Genomic DNA, 15,221 nt, shown 5'->3' on the forward strand with positions numbered 1-15,221 from the left:
TAAACATTGAAAATAACATTAACTGAGATGAATAAAAGCAGCTGACTCTTTGCTTCTGCCTTCTTCTGGTTCTTCACAGGTTCTCTCAGCCCAAACCTTCTGGGCTCGATATTCACCCGCTGCTGAACTGTCAGTCTTGTGTCCATATAGCTGATTCTGATCAGTGGCTTCAGATTGAGCCGTCGGCCTGTACAGATGAAGGAGGGTCAAAGTTCAGGGTCAGCACTGACCCAGGCCGTTACGAGTGTGTCAGGACCAGAATGCGATGGGTCTGTGACTGTGTCGTCACCCTTCAGTACCGTACCGTAGACGGACTCTTCCTCAACGCAGAGCTGGAGAGGCTGCAGTGCAACCGGATCGGTCCAGTGATTGACGTGACGGTGATCTCAGGGAAACTGGAGGAAGTTCATCTGCCCCATTACGCCTGTTTAGGAGAGTCTGACCCCTCTCTCAAAGATGCTGTGAAAGTCCTCACCGTAAAAGACGAGGGAATAACCACAGAACCTGTGCAGTTGACCCGATTCCATGCTAAGATTGTCCAACCATCCTTCTCTCTGAAAACATTAATTATAAGTTGGATAATGGGATGGGAAGAACACTGTGATCTTCTTCTCTACATGTGTTCTAAAGATCCTCTCATTCTACATCTCTACTTATTTCCATTTGATCCCTGTGAAAAAAAAAAAGTTGAGGAAACTGAACAATCATATTCATCATGCATCATCAGGTATCCCAGACCTGGCAGGCCATTTCGGATGAAAACACCACACATTCTTGACGTTCCTGGTGCCTCTATCCATCCCAAAGAAGGGATCACACTCACAAGAGAAACTCCCCCAAACTACTTCAGGGTCAAGACTCGTCTGGAGAATGATCTTCAAATGACTCTTATCAGAGAAGAGGATAAGGAGGAGGTCTGGGATGCAACATTTGAGAAAGATGATCTGATCCATCCTAAGAGAGACGAGCCGCGTCTGAATAGTGATCAGATTCTTCCTAAGAGAGACGAGCCACGTCTGAATAGTGATCAGATTCATCCTAAGAGAGACGAGCCGCGTCTGAATAGTGATCAGATTCATCCTAAGAGAGACGAGCCGCGTCTGAATAGTGATCAGATTCATCCTAAGAGAGACGAACCACGTCTGAATAGTGATCAGATTCTTCCTAAGAGAGACGAGCCACGTCTGAATAGTGATCAGATTCTTCCTAAGAGAGACGAGCCACGTCTGAATAGTGATCAGATTCTTCCTAAGAGAGACGAGCCGCGTCTGAATAGTGATCAGATTCTTCCTAACAGAGACGAGCCACGTCTGAATAGTGATCAGATTCTTCCTAAGAGAGACGAGCCACGTCTGAATAGTGATCAGATTCATCCTAAGAGAGATGAGCCGTGTCTGAATAGTGATCAGATTCTTCCTAAGAGAGACGAGCCACGTCTGAATAGTGATCAGATTCATCCTAAGAGAGACGAGCCATGTATGAATAGTGATCAGATTCATCCTAAGAGAGATGAGCCGTGTCTGAATAGTGAGGCAGATAAAGCAAGATATTTTGATAAGCATTGGCCAGATCTCATTCAGAGGGTTACAAATGTCCAGATCATTGCAGATAAACTGCGTCAGCAAGAACTAATTCATGAGGAACAATATTCAGAAATCACACAGAGTTTAACCAGTCAGGAGAGCATGAGAAAGATCTGTGATATTATACGCAAACACAGAGATCCTGTGAAAGCTGAATTCATCTCAGTTCTTCAGGAAGAGAAGCTTTACCACTTTTGAACATTGGTCTGATTCATGATCTGATATGGGTTTATCAGAACTTATCAAAATATACTCCTTTCAAAATATTCATTCATAGTAACATTACAAAAAAAAGTTCAATGTTAAAGTAAATCATGGGCGTCGGAAGAAAAAAAAAAGTGGGTGGGTCCTCCCCCAGAAAAATGTTTACTGGAGTAACTGTTAAATACCATTTCATATATTCTGGTGCCTTTTAATTAAAACAAGTAAACTAAACTCCACTTCACGTCGGGCGGTTCTTTGCCTCGACGTCGTGCATTAAATGCACAGCTATCCGTGGATTATCCCGCTAATACCATGGTCATTTGCCAGCAATGACAACTTAAAGCTGTTATTGATGTTTGCAACGCAATATTTGACTGGAAGGGTACAACGGGCGGTTACTTTCGTCAGTTGCGGCTCGTTGAGAAATATAATGTAGCGATTCAGCGGAAATGGAGTTTAATTTATTAGGGAATTCCTCAAGTGGAATGGATTTGACTGACTGCGCTATGAAAAGACAAATGCGCTGAATCAGAGACGGTAAAAGTAAGTGGGTTCAATATCATTGGTCTTAAAAAGTGGGTGGGTCTTGTCCCACCCATATACAATGGTTCCGACGCCCATGAAGTAAATGTATACCAGCATTTATATTTATGTTTGTCTAACTGTATTTCATACTTGTTGGTGAATTGCTGATGTACATTTTTATAGATTAGCCATAAACGATCAAATGTTGTAGTTTACTAAAAAGGATAGAGTCCATCTCTTTTTTTCATATGATTATATGAAAGCTTTAAGAGAAGCTTTACCACTTTTGAACGTTGGTGTTGGGGTCCTGCCCTGACTGTCTTGTCTGTTTTCTCTCTGTTCAATGTCCCCTTGTTTGTCTTGTGTCTGATCACATGGCTTTGTCTTTATTTGTGTTTGCCATGTGCTCCTCTAGTCCCGGCTCCTTGTTTAGTCCTTGTCTAGTCCTCGTTGGCCTGGTTGTGTTCACATGATTCTTGTGTGCTCTGGTCAATGAGTGTGCGATATTGACAAAAAATGATATCAATATTTTCTGGGATTTTCTCTATAACCATTATTAGATGATATTTTGCTGAGTGTGTTTATTGTGTTGGGACTATGGCAGGTTTAGGACTGCCGTGGACAGCCGACTCCTAAAGTTTTTGATGTTCTTCATAGTCTGTGTGGTGGTCAGTTCACTGCAGTGACAGAAATATTATTTTCCAATATGTTTCAATTGATTTTTACCTAATATGGGCATTTTTACCTTTATAAAGCCATTTTTTTAATCTATTTATATGCATGCATCATCTTTTGTGTCAATTTCATAAATTGAATCAAATTCAATTATAAAAAGAAGACACATCTGGGCTGTTACCAATCAAATGAAATCAGCATCAACAAAATTCATCTTTGCAATATTGAATATTGATATTTAAAATTATTTAAATCAAGAAAAGATACTTTAAATGTGAAATTGAATCCGCCAGTAGGTGGCAGCAAGGCACTGTTAATGAGCGAATCATTAAGATTCAACCAATTCATTCAAACGGCTGATTCTTCAAGGAAAGAAGCATTTGACTATAATCCATCCTACTCAACTGATCTGCTCAAACGGCTGATTCACTCAGTAAGGAAACACTGCCATGTGTGGCTTTGTTTTGAACTATTTTCATTGCCGAAATAGAGCAAAATCAGGCAATATGGTGTCTAAAATGTAAGTCACTTAATATTTACTTCTTGTTTATTAAACTTGTATAAAAACAATATCACATTTGTTATCATGCTGATATTTGGAGAAAAACTGCAATCTTGTGATATTTATTACTAAATGATATAAATAAAGACTAAATCACACAGTGAAAGTGTGCACTCTAAATGCGCACCCGCACTAGTCTAATCTACAAGACTACATCACGTAGAGTATGCATGCACTCTCTGGGTGTGTGTGACGGATAGACTCGATAATGTCAAATCGCACATCGTTAAAACAACAATTACGATATTATCCCAGACGATGTATATCACACACCCCTACTCTGCTCCCTTTATATTGTGCTCCTTTCCTCATGTCTTTGCTGGTGTGTGTTTGTGTGTGTGTGTGTGTGTGTGTGTGTGTCACAGTTGTTTTCAGTCAGTGCTAGATTTAGTTTTCCTTGTTTGATAATTTTCTTTTGATAATTCTATAGTTTTCCTTGTTCCTGTGTTTTCACTCTAGTCAAGTTTCAGTCTTTTGCTCCAGTTCTTATATTGGATTCTCTCTAGATTTGTATATTGTTGCTATCTAGTTTTTAATTCTGATTTTCTCTAGTTCCCTGCAAGGTTGCAGTCTTTTTTAGTTTCTTTTATTTGCATTTCCAGGATTTTCTAGGATTTTCTTTCTTTTGTTTTTACCTTTCATTCTTTTGCAATCTTTAGTCATTAGTTTAATTAGTTTTGTCTAGTTTCTGCTTTTTTATCTTGTTGTCTTGTGTATCTTGTGTTGGTTCTTGTCCTGATTCCTGTTCCACCTGGTCGCTGACTCTCCAGTCTAGTGCCCAAGGCTTCTCTAGTGATGATACAGGAAAATATGGCTTTATCAGAACTTTTGAAAATATGAATTCATAGTTACATTATAAATAAATCTCACACCTGTTTTTGTGCATCTGAGCACATGTTCTATGGGTGTAACGGTCACCAGCTGGAGTGCCCTTGAGAGCCACCAGAGGGCACTCCACACCGGACTATCATATTTCATCACAAACTCAATATCCCATCATGCCGCTTACCTGGGACTGATTACACAAACACCTGCAGCTCATCTACACTAACACCTGCAGCTCATCCACTCACCCATATAAACCCCGTTCACTCTCTAGTTCATTGCGAAGTATTGCATTGCCCTGGCGTACAATTGCCGAGCGTTTATTCCTGTGTTTGCTGTTCTCGTTTACTGACCTTGGACTGTGTATCTTGACTCCTGATTGTTCTCTGCCTGCCTTTACCCGGATCGCTAATTGGACTTTGCCTTTTGCTGCCTGCCCTGACTTCTGCCTGTGACCCCGATCTGCTCTGTGTTCTCTCCGTTGTTCTGTCTGCTGTTGATTTACCCTGCCTGTCTGACCACTCTAAATAAAGCTGCAAATGGATCCCTCCTCGTCCGCTGCATCATTACAGAATACTTCGCCACTACAAGGATCCAGCGGCTTCCCCTGTGAATATCGGCCAGGTTTGGACAATTCACTAATGTTATTAACCCTTAAGCAGGGCTCTCGATCGCTTGAGGATTATATCCAAGAGTATTTAGATCTCGCCTACTGTTCTGATATGCCGGACTGTGTGCTCATAGATTTCTTTTGTGACGGCATTAATCAGCCGCTTAGATCACGTTTAATCCATGAGGGTCCCCGTTCATCGCTCAGTCAGTTTATGGACTATGCCTTGTTGACTATTGGTTCAGCGTTCACCGTGGGGGGCGCGGAGGAATGCACCATTACTTCCGTGCCTATAATAGCAGATCTTCCAGAGCCCTGTCACTTCTCAGCAGATCTTCCAGAGCCCTGTCACTTCTCAGCAGATCTTCCAGAGCCCTGTCACTTCTCAGCAGATCTTCCAGAGCCCTGTCACTTCTCAACAGATCTTCCAGAGCCTTGTCACTTCTCAGCAGATCTTCCAGAGCCCCGTCACGTCTCAGCAGATCGTCCAGAGCCCCGTCACGTCTCAGCAGACCGTCCAGAGCCTCGTTACGTCTTAGCAGAATTCCCCGAGCCCTCTACCGTTGAGGGGGCGTTTCCAGAGACCGTCCCCGTCACGCCAGCCATCAAGCTAGTCACCGGATCGGTCTATTATCGTCCAGGACTGGTATCCAGTGTGGCTGATTCCCCGCTGAGGTCAGTACGTGTTGCCATAAGGGCCATCGTGCAGGAGTCTCGTCCCGCTGAGACTATCCTGCATAAATCATGTTTCACCGAGACCTTCCTGCCTGAGTATCTTCCTGCCGAGCCTGCACTTCACGCCAGTCCAGTCGAGCCTGCACTTCACGCCAGTCCAGAGCTGTGTTCACCGCTGGTCCTGCCCAGCTCAAAGCCCTCTTCGCCGCTGGTCCTGCCCAGCTCAAAGCCCTCTTCGCCGCTGGTCCTGCCCAGCTCAAAGCCCTCTTCGCCGCTGGTCCTGCCCAGCTCAGAGCCCTCTTCATCGCTGGTCCTAACCAGTTCAGAGTCCTCTTCGCCGCTGGTCCTACCCAGTTTAAAGCCCTCGCTGCCGCTGGTCCCGTCAAGCTCAGAGCGCACTGATCCTGATCCTGAGCCAGAGCTTCACGTCAGTCCTGCCGAGCCAGAGCTTCACGTCAGTCCTGCCGAGCCAGAGCTTCACGTCAGTCCTGCCGAGCCAGAGCTTCACGTCACGTCCGCCCGTCCAGAGTCTCGTCCCGCCGAGACTGAATCTGTTCCTCTTCCTCTTTCCACGCCTGTGTCTTCGGACAAGATGGCCGACTCCACGCCTGTGTCTTCGGACAAGATGGCCGACTCCACGCCTGTGTCTTCGGACAAGATGGCCACCACCGAGCCAGTGTCTCTGGACAAGATGGTCTCCACCGAGCCAATGTCTCAGGACAAGATGGTCTCCAACGAGCCAGTGTCTCAGGACAAGATGGTCTCCACCGAGCCAGTGTTTTCGGACAAGATGGCCGCCGCTGAGCCGGTGTCTGTTCCTGAACCAATGTCTGTTCCTGTGCCATGGTCACCTCCCTGGCCTCCCGAGGGGTCGTCGCCTCCTGAAGGGTCGTCGCCTCCCAAGTGGTCGTCTCCACCCTGGCCGCCCGAGGGGTCTTCACCGCCGTGACTGCCCGAAGGGTGCTCCGCCCTGGTCGCCTGCACAGCCTGCTCCGCCCTGGTCGCCTGCACAGCCTGCTCCGCCCTGGTCGCCTGCACAGCCTGCTCCGCCCTGGTCGCCTGCACAGCCTGCTCCGCCCTGGTCGCCTGCACAGCCTGCTCCGCCCTGGTCGCCTGCACAGCCTGCTCCGCCCTGGTCGCCTGCACAGCCTGCTCCGCCCTGGTCGCCTGCACAGCCTGCTCCGCCCTGGTCGCCTGCACAGCCTGCTCCGCCCTGGTCGCCTGCACAGCCTGCTCCGCCCTGGTCGCCTGCACAGCCTGCTCCGCTCTGGCCTTCCGTATTACCGCAGTCTCAAGGTCCTCTTCCGCTCCACGGACCTGGCCCTCCATCCCGCCCCCAGATCCGCCTCCGGGCCACCTCCCACCTGGACAGTTTTTGAGCGTCTGGAAGCCGCTCTTTGGGGAGGGGCTATGTAACGGTCACCAGCTGGAGTGCCCTTGAGAGCCACCAGAGGGCACTCCACACCGGACTATCATATTTCATCACAAACTCAATATCCCATCATGCCGCTTACCTGGGACTGATTACACAAACACCTGCAGCTCATCTACACTAACACCTGCAGCTCATCCACTCACCCATATAAACCCCGTTCACTCTCTAGTTCATTGCGAAGTATTGCATTGCCCCGGCGTACAATTTCCGAGCGTTTATTCCGGTGTTTGCTGTTCTCGTTTACTGACCTTGGACTGTGTATCTCGACTCCTGATTGTTCTCTGCCTGCCTTTACCCGGATCGCTAATTGGACTTTGCCTTTTGCTGCCTGCCCTGACTTCTGCCTGTGACCCCGATCTGCTCTGTGTTCTCTCCGTTGTTCTGTCTGCTGTTGATTTACCCTGCCTGTCTGACCACTCTAAATAAAGCTGCAAATGGATCCCTCCTCGTCCGCTGCATCATTACAATGGGGCAGGTCAAATGAGTTAAATGAAAATACCCGCATTTGTTTAACTGCGTTTCATAAATGCGTTTCTATTTCATAAATGTTGGTGAATTTATGTACATTTTTCTTGGTGAAAAATTATCCATAAACTATGAAATGTATAGGTTTACTAAAAAGGATAGTTGTGGCAAATAAAATCCAGCTCTTTTTTTTTACATATGATTATATTCTTCTGCAAACACACAAAGTTTTATTGAACTGCAATGAGGAACATTTAATATTGTCTTTATATAATAAAAAAAAATTTTTGTTAACTTTATTTTGTTGTGTCATTGGTATAACATTGGTAAATATTGGATATTTCACTGCATGAAAATATTCTGAATTAGCCTGACGTCGTCATACTCAGATTCTAGTCAGAATATAAGTCTGAAACTGTGTTGCATGGGGTGTGGAGAGTGGGGCCTGGCTGGCCGATGCTGGTTTTCTAGCACGTGTATCAAAGAATTTTCTTTGACAGAACCCTGCTGTCACATGTATGTATTTAGCGCCGCGCCACGTCTAGGACAACTCGAGGTATCGCACCGGACGTGCACTTTTTCAGTTTATGCCCAGCAATATTGTTATGTTTAAGGACATTATAAAATTAAGATAATGCCTGCACTGTGTAGCCTGTGGATTTGAGGTACTCTCTTTTCCCTCTCTCTTCTCCCTCTTTCTCCGCCTCTCGCTCACTTTCACTCTTCCCCGTATTGCTACGTCACCTAATGTGGGTGGGAGAGGTTGGCAATTAAGAGCAGGCAGGTGTATAGGCACCTGGGGTCCTCATGCCGGTAGCCATTCACTGTAGCTAGCTGCTAACGTGTTGGAGTGCAGCAGTGTTCCGGGGTGCTGTTTGTAGCGCAAGGTGTTACCGAGTGATTGCCAACGGCGCTACTGTTTTGTGTGTGCACGCGTTTCCAAAACACGTTTGTGACAAGCGTAGAGGAGCGTTCAGTGACCCTGGTAACTAATGAATAAGTACTAGTATCTAAAGAATAGGTACTAGTACCTAAAGAATAAGCACTAGTAGCTAAAGAATAAGCACTAGTATCTAAAGAATAGGCACTAGTACCTAAAGAATAAGCACTAGTAGCTAAAGAATAAGTACTAGTACTTAATGGAATAGATACTAGTATCTAAAAAATAAGTACTAGTAGCATGAAAATAGAGACTAGTCGGTTTAAATGATTAAATGTTAAAACGGCTTGCCATAATCGTTGAACTATGCTGATAACGACGGAACTTGCGACCATAGTTGGCTAACGATGCTTTCGGGAAACACACCCCAGAGCTGCTGAGTCCATAGCCATTTTCAAGAAACGGCTGAAGACGCTTCTTTTTCGACAGCACTTGATCCAGTAATACTAACACTTTCTCTAATACTCTGTTCTATAACCAAAAAACAAAAAAAATTCTGCGTTAGATTAAACTGAGAAGGGTCATAGCACTTGCATATTGTTGTCCTACTGTTGTCCTATTCATTTAGGGCGTCTGCTAAATGAATAAATGTAAATGTAATTACTCACCCTCATGTAGTTCCAGACCTGTAAGACTTTCGTTCATCTTAGGGACACAAATGAAGATCTTAATAATGAAATCTGAGAGCTTTCTGACCCCCATAGACAGCTAAGAAACTACCACTTGAACACTTTAAAAAGTTAAAGTGATTGTAAAACTAATCCATATGAATTTAATGGTTTAGTCTAAATTTTGTGAAGACATGATCGCTTCCTTTATGATGAACAGGTTGACACTGTCACCATTCATGGTAAATACCCTTAAACGTTAAAAGGATGACAAGACAAATATTTCGCTTTCCTTGGACACAGCAACCTTTTCACGAATATATACATGACTCAAGACTAAACCTGGCGCATGCGTTAGCTGCGACGGCACTGTCGGTGCGTTTGTCTGTATGTTTTCTGTTTGAGTTTATTTTTTGTTAATTTCTGAGAGTGTACTACAGCAAAACCATCATGGGAAATTGGACAAGTTGGTTTTGGACTATCCTTATAATTACATGGATTGTAACTGACTCCGTGGTATGGACTATTCAACTAGATGATGCCGGAGCAGGGCAAGGACTCACCTATTCCCGGGTTGAACTTCTATCTCTGCGCAACTCTATCCACTGCCAAATGATTCCATCTATGATCATTCCCCCTGAGCTAATTTCAACATCAAGCTTAAAGAGGAAAAGAGGAAGGCGAGGAGGGGTGCGATGCAGACTTAGAAGACGTCCTTTTAAACCTCCGCTACCTTCATTAATTCTCTCAAATGTTCGTTCATTGAGAAATAAAATGGACTTGTTGCATGCTAAATGTCTCACAGATGCATCATTCAGGGAGGCATGTGTTCTTGCTTTGACTGAGTCTTGGCTAGATGAGTCTGTCCCGGACTCCGAGGTTAGCCTGGATGGCTTTAAAATCTTTCGGGCAGACAGAACGAGTAACTCTGGGAAAGAGCGTGGAGGTGGGGTGTGTATGTACATCAACTCACGCTGGTGCACTAACATCAAAGTACATGAGAAGATCTGTAATCCTAACCTGGAGCTGCTCACCCTGTCCGCCCGTGCTTTCTATCTCCCGCGGGAATTCCCAACTGTTGTGCTTAGCTGTGTATATGTCCCACCAAGCGCTAATGTCAAAGCAGCGGCTGAACAAATAGTGCAAAATACACAGGCTATGCTCAGCAAATATCCGGATGCTCCAGTGCTACTTCTTGGTGATTTTAACAGCTGTCGGCTTGACTACTCATTGCCAGCCTTCAATCAATATGTGGATGTACCAACGAGATTCAATAAAACTATAGATTTGTGTTACAGTAATATTTCGGAAGCCTTTAAAGCTAGAGCTCTTCCGCCGCTAGGGTTAGCGGATCACAATGTTATCCATTTACTTCCTGTTTACAAACAACGGCTGAAACAATGCAAACCGGTAATACGCAGCATCCCCCAATGGTCGGAGGATGCTATTGCATGCCTTCAAGGCTGTTTTGCATGTACAGACTGGGAAGTCTTTGAGGGAGACCTGGATGAACAGGTTTCAGTTATTACAGATTACATCAAATTTTGTATGGATCTCTTGATACCGGTAAAGTCTATCAGAGCATATTCCAACTCAAAACCATGGATCAATTCACAAATAAAATATCTCTTCCAGAAGAAGAAACTTGCCTTCAGGCAAAAGGACTCTGTTGGTCTCAAAAAAATAAATCAGGATATCAAAAATGAAATCTTTAAAGCGAAAAATAATTATAAGAACAAACTGGAGCAGGATTTTGCAAATATGGACACCAAACAGGCATTCCAGCGTGTGAGGACCCTTACTGGACAAGCCTCTAAACAGACTACTTATGTTTCAGATCCTACCACCTTTGCAAGTAATCTTAATAATTTTTATGCCCGTTTTGACACCTCTGACTTCTCAGCAGAGTGTGATAGCCTTTTGGATTCTTTGCCCTTTCAAGAGTTGAACTATGAGTCCCTTCTAACTAGGCAGGATGTCTATTTCCAGCTCAACAAGTGCAAATCGAATAAAGCTCCTGGGCCAGATGGTATTCCGGGTCGGGTCTTGAAAAGCTGTTCCCTGGAACTAACCCCTATTCTTCATTCTCTCTTCCTTCGCTCACTCTGTACTTCAACAATACCTGTCAAATGGAAATCATCGATTGTTATTCCTGTTCCAAAAAAAACGCATCCATCTGAGTTAAATCATTACAGGCCTGTATCATTAACCTCTATTATAATGAAATGTTTTGAGAAAATCGTCAAAAACATTATGCTCCCATACGTTACACCATCTCTAGATTGTTTACAATTTGCATATAAGCAGAAGAGAGGTACTGATGATGCAGTGGCCTGTCTCTTACATTGTCTACTTCAACACCTGGACATCTCTGGGAATTATGCCAGACTTCTCTTTATTGACTTTAGTTCCGCTTTTAACTCGATTCAGCGTCATCAGATGATAAAGAAACTACAGAGTATGCAAGTCCCATCATCTTTAATATATTGGATTCACAATTTTCTTTCTAATAGACCCCAAGTGGTTAAAGTGGGCAGTGCATTATCAACAACCATTGTCCTTAACACCGGCGCCCCTCAGGGGTGCGTACTTAGCCCATTCCTTTTTATTCTTTACACAAATGACTGTCAGAGTCAATTTACAACTACTCATTATTTTAAATATGCAGATGATACAGCCATTCTTGCTCTGCTTAATGAGGACAATGACTCTTTTTTGGACTATCAACGCTCTACAGCACATTTTAGCACATGGTGTGAGGATAATTTTCTGCACCTTAATATTCTTAAGACAAAGGAACTGGTCTTTAGCACATTAAAAACACAGATCCATGCTTCTAGCATCATCATTAATGGAGAGATAGTAGAGAGAGTAGAGCATTTTAAATATCTTGGCATTATTTTGGATCAAAATCTCGATTTCAATCAGCACACTCTAGGGGTTTACAAACGCTGTCAACAAAGACTGACAGCTATTCGTAAACTTAGGCACTTGTCTGTTCAGCCACGTCTTCTTTTGCTTTTGTATCGCAGTATTATCGAGCCAGTTCTTACTTATGGTGCCATTTGTTTTTTCCATATGCTTACAGTTATCAATAGGAATAAATTCTTAAAGATAACTCATTTAGCAAGTAAAATTATTGGCATCACTACCCCTTCTCAATCGGATATTGTCTCAACACTCATATTGCGAAAGGCACAAAAAATCTTAAATGATTCAGAACACCCACTTTATAAATATTTTATCCTTTTGCCTTCTGGCCGTAGGTATAGGTTACCGATGTGTAGAAAGGCCAAGTTTAGTAAGAGTTTTGTTCCTGTATCTACACGAGCTCTAAATACGGTACATAGGTAATGGGCCATTGATGTGTCAGGTATGCTCACTCTCACTTTTTTTTTTTTTTTTTTTTTTTTTTTTGATTATGTTGTTAATATGTTATGTGTGTTTGTATTTGTATTATGTACGCACCTATGGTGGAAACCAATTTCCTCTTGAGGACAAATAAAAGGAATAATAATAAAATGACTCGACCTCAAAAACAGACTCAGGTCATCGCATGCGCTCAGTCAATCTCTCTCATTCACTGTCTGTTTAGGCTTAAGTGCAAATCACTGAAGCCTCTGTACAAATCACCATGATAAAAACAGTCTTGTTATCATTATTAACTTATTTTACATTCAATACACATGCACGAAGTTCAAAACAAGAAGGGTATAGCCTTTTGAAAAAAGAAAACATGCTAATATCGCGGTTGCTGCGGTGACTAGCGCTCCTCTGCGGTCGGCTTGTCAGTAGCGCGGTACTGCAATATTGCGGTTACCGCCACAGCCCTATTTATATGATGAACAGATTTAATTTAATAAGCGATCATGTCTTCACAAAATTAACCTTTTTTTTTTCTTTCTTTTTTCTTCTTTCTAATTAATTAATTAATTTAATGTAGTTTTATATACCCTTTTATTTAATCATACTGTGACAGACAAGACCAGGGGACAGAGAAAACAAGAGAGAGAAAGAAGAGAAAAAAAAAGAAAAAAGAAAGAGAAATAAAAAAAATTAAAAAAAACAAATAGACAATTTGCTTCGATACCTGCTGACAAAAAGAAAAAACAACAGAAGACACAACATCAGAGAAACTGCAACAACAACCAACATCTGTATGAATCACAATAAATTCTAATTGTTAAATGTTATTGAGCAGCACACATAACTTATATTACAAAATAAGTTTTGAAGCTACAGCAAAACAAGACAATGTGTGTCTGTGAGCACCTGTTTTTACACCAATGTGAATGCTTGAGTGTACCCCTGTATGTGTGAGCGTGAAGGTTCATGAAGCATGAAGCATGAAGGTTCCTCCATGTAAATATTTAATAGTGTGTGTGGGGAACAACAGCTCCATCCCGCAAAGAAACACTCAACAAACACGGTGAGTAATGTCTTGTCCTGTCATTATCATGCGTTGCGTCTGAATGCGTTGTTGTTTTTGGAGCTCTATCGATTTGATTTATAATTCTTGATTTTTCTCTTTAAACTCACTTACAACGAACATTTTCTACTTTTCCTCACTGAGAAGCACTACTGCTCAAACCTCATTGTTACAACGCGGACTGTTGAGCAGACGCGTCTCAAGCCTATTAGTGATCCAACGCTGCATACTCTTAAAGGTTACGTCCGTGGATCACGGCTGAACGCGTCTTCTCCACACTCACTTATAAACAAACACTTTTTTTCGCCTATCGTGCGTCTACTCTACACCCCTACCACTAAAAAAACCTCATAGTTACAACGCGGACTGTTGAGCAGACGCGTCTCAAGCCTATTAGTGATCCAACGCTGCATACTCTTAAAGGTTACGTCCGTGGATCACGGCTGAACGCGTCTTCACACTCACTTACAAACAAACTTATAATATAAATTAGTATTAATATTGATAGCATCACTAGTAGCTTTGTTGCTAACTCACTGTCCATCTGTTAAAATGGCGAATATATCAGATGTAAGTAGTCTACCGCTTGGTGCAGGTGAGGACACATTGGAGCTGCACGCACTGCAGTCTGAGCTGGAAGCTGTTGAGAAACAGATCCACGACCTTTTATTGAGACAGGCCGAGCTGAGACCGGTGTTTGGCTCTTGAAACATCACGCGCCGATGCACACAAATCAGTGTTTAACGTTACTAACCCGCTGACTCCGACCGCGTCTACTCCGTGCGTTCCTCAGCATCGGTCGCAATCAGCCATGGTCTCGTTCACTCCGGCTCCAACACGCCACCACGAAGCCTGGGTGGTTCCGCAGCGGAAGACGCGAGTCAGGTTTAGACCAAGACTTTCTCCGACCCTCCCGGTTTTCGAGTTATCCACACAAAACCGCTTCTCCCCTCTACGCGAAACAGAACGCGATGCTGTGATCATTGGCGATTCCATCGTTCGGCACGTACGCGCTACGTTAGGTAAAAGTAAGGTGCAAAGTCACTGCTTCCCTGGTGCTCGTGTTTCTGAAATCGCTGCTCGCGTTCCCGAGATCCTGAACGGTGACGAGCGCGTCGGAACTGTTGTCCTGCACGCGGGAGTGAACGACATCAGGCTGCGCCAGACGGAGATTCTGAAGAAAGACTTCAGGAATCTAATCGATACGGTACGCAGCACATCGCCTGAAACAACGATCATTGTGTCAGGACCACTTCCCACGTACCGACTAGGGCATGAAAAGTTCAGCAGATTATTTGCGCTAAATGAATGGTTAATGTCATGGTGCAATGAGCAGAAACTGCTCTTTGTAAATAATTGGAATCTGTTTTGGGAGCGTCCTAGGCTTTTCCGTGCTGATGGCTTACACCCAAGCAGATTCGGAGCGGATCTTCTGTCAGATAACATCTCCAAAATGTTAAATACCCTTTGACTAGTAACCAAAAGTCCAAATCATAGTCTCTGCTGCACCAATTCAACTGATATAAATACTAGTGTAGAACATTGCATAGAAACCGTGTCTATTCCTCGTTTAGTGAGATCAAATAATAAATCTAATGCAGGATCTAGGAAAAATCTAATTGTTATTAAAACAGAAAATGTTGCTATTAGTAAACAAAAACTATTTCTAAAGCTAGGTCTTCTAA

General features: G+C 43.5%; 1 protein-coding gene and 1 long non-coding RNA gene across 3 annotated transcripts in view; one reads left to right on the forward strand and one right to left on the reverse strand.

Annotated features, from left to right (window-relative positions):
- LOC309494176 (NACHT, LRR and PYD domains-containing protein 1 homolog) overlaps positions 1–1,848 on the forward strand; it is a 1,944-nt gene extending 96 nt beyond the window's left edge. Inside the window, exons 1-2 of the mRNA XM_082163426.1 lie at positions 1–972; positions 1,519–1,848. The exon at positions 1–972 is cut by the window's left edge and continues 96 nt beyond it. Of these exons, the coding sequence (XP_082019552.1) occupies positions 261–972; positions 1,519–1,781 (975 nt within the window). The 5' untranslated portion in view covers positions 1–260 and the 3' untranslated portion in view covers positions 1,782–1,848. The remainder of the gene's footprint in view (positions 973–1,518) is intronic.
- The window catches only part of LOC309494180, a 243,646-nt gene that overhangs the window by 201,455 nt on the left and 26,970 nt on the right, over positions 1–15,221 (reverse strand). The window lies entirely within an intron of this gene.

This window comes from Leuciscus leuciscus (genome assembly GCF_965113295.1).
Source record: "Leuciscus leuciscus genome assembly, chromosome: 3".
NCBI lineage: Eukaryota > Metazoa > Chordata > Actinopteri > Cypriniformes > Leuciscidae > Leuciscus > Leuciscus leuciscus.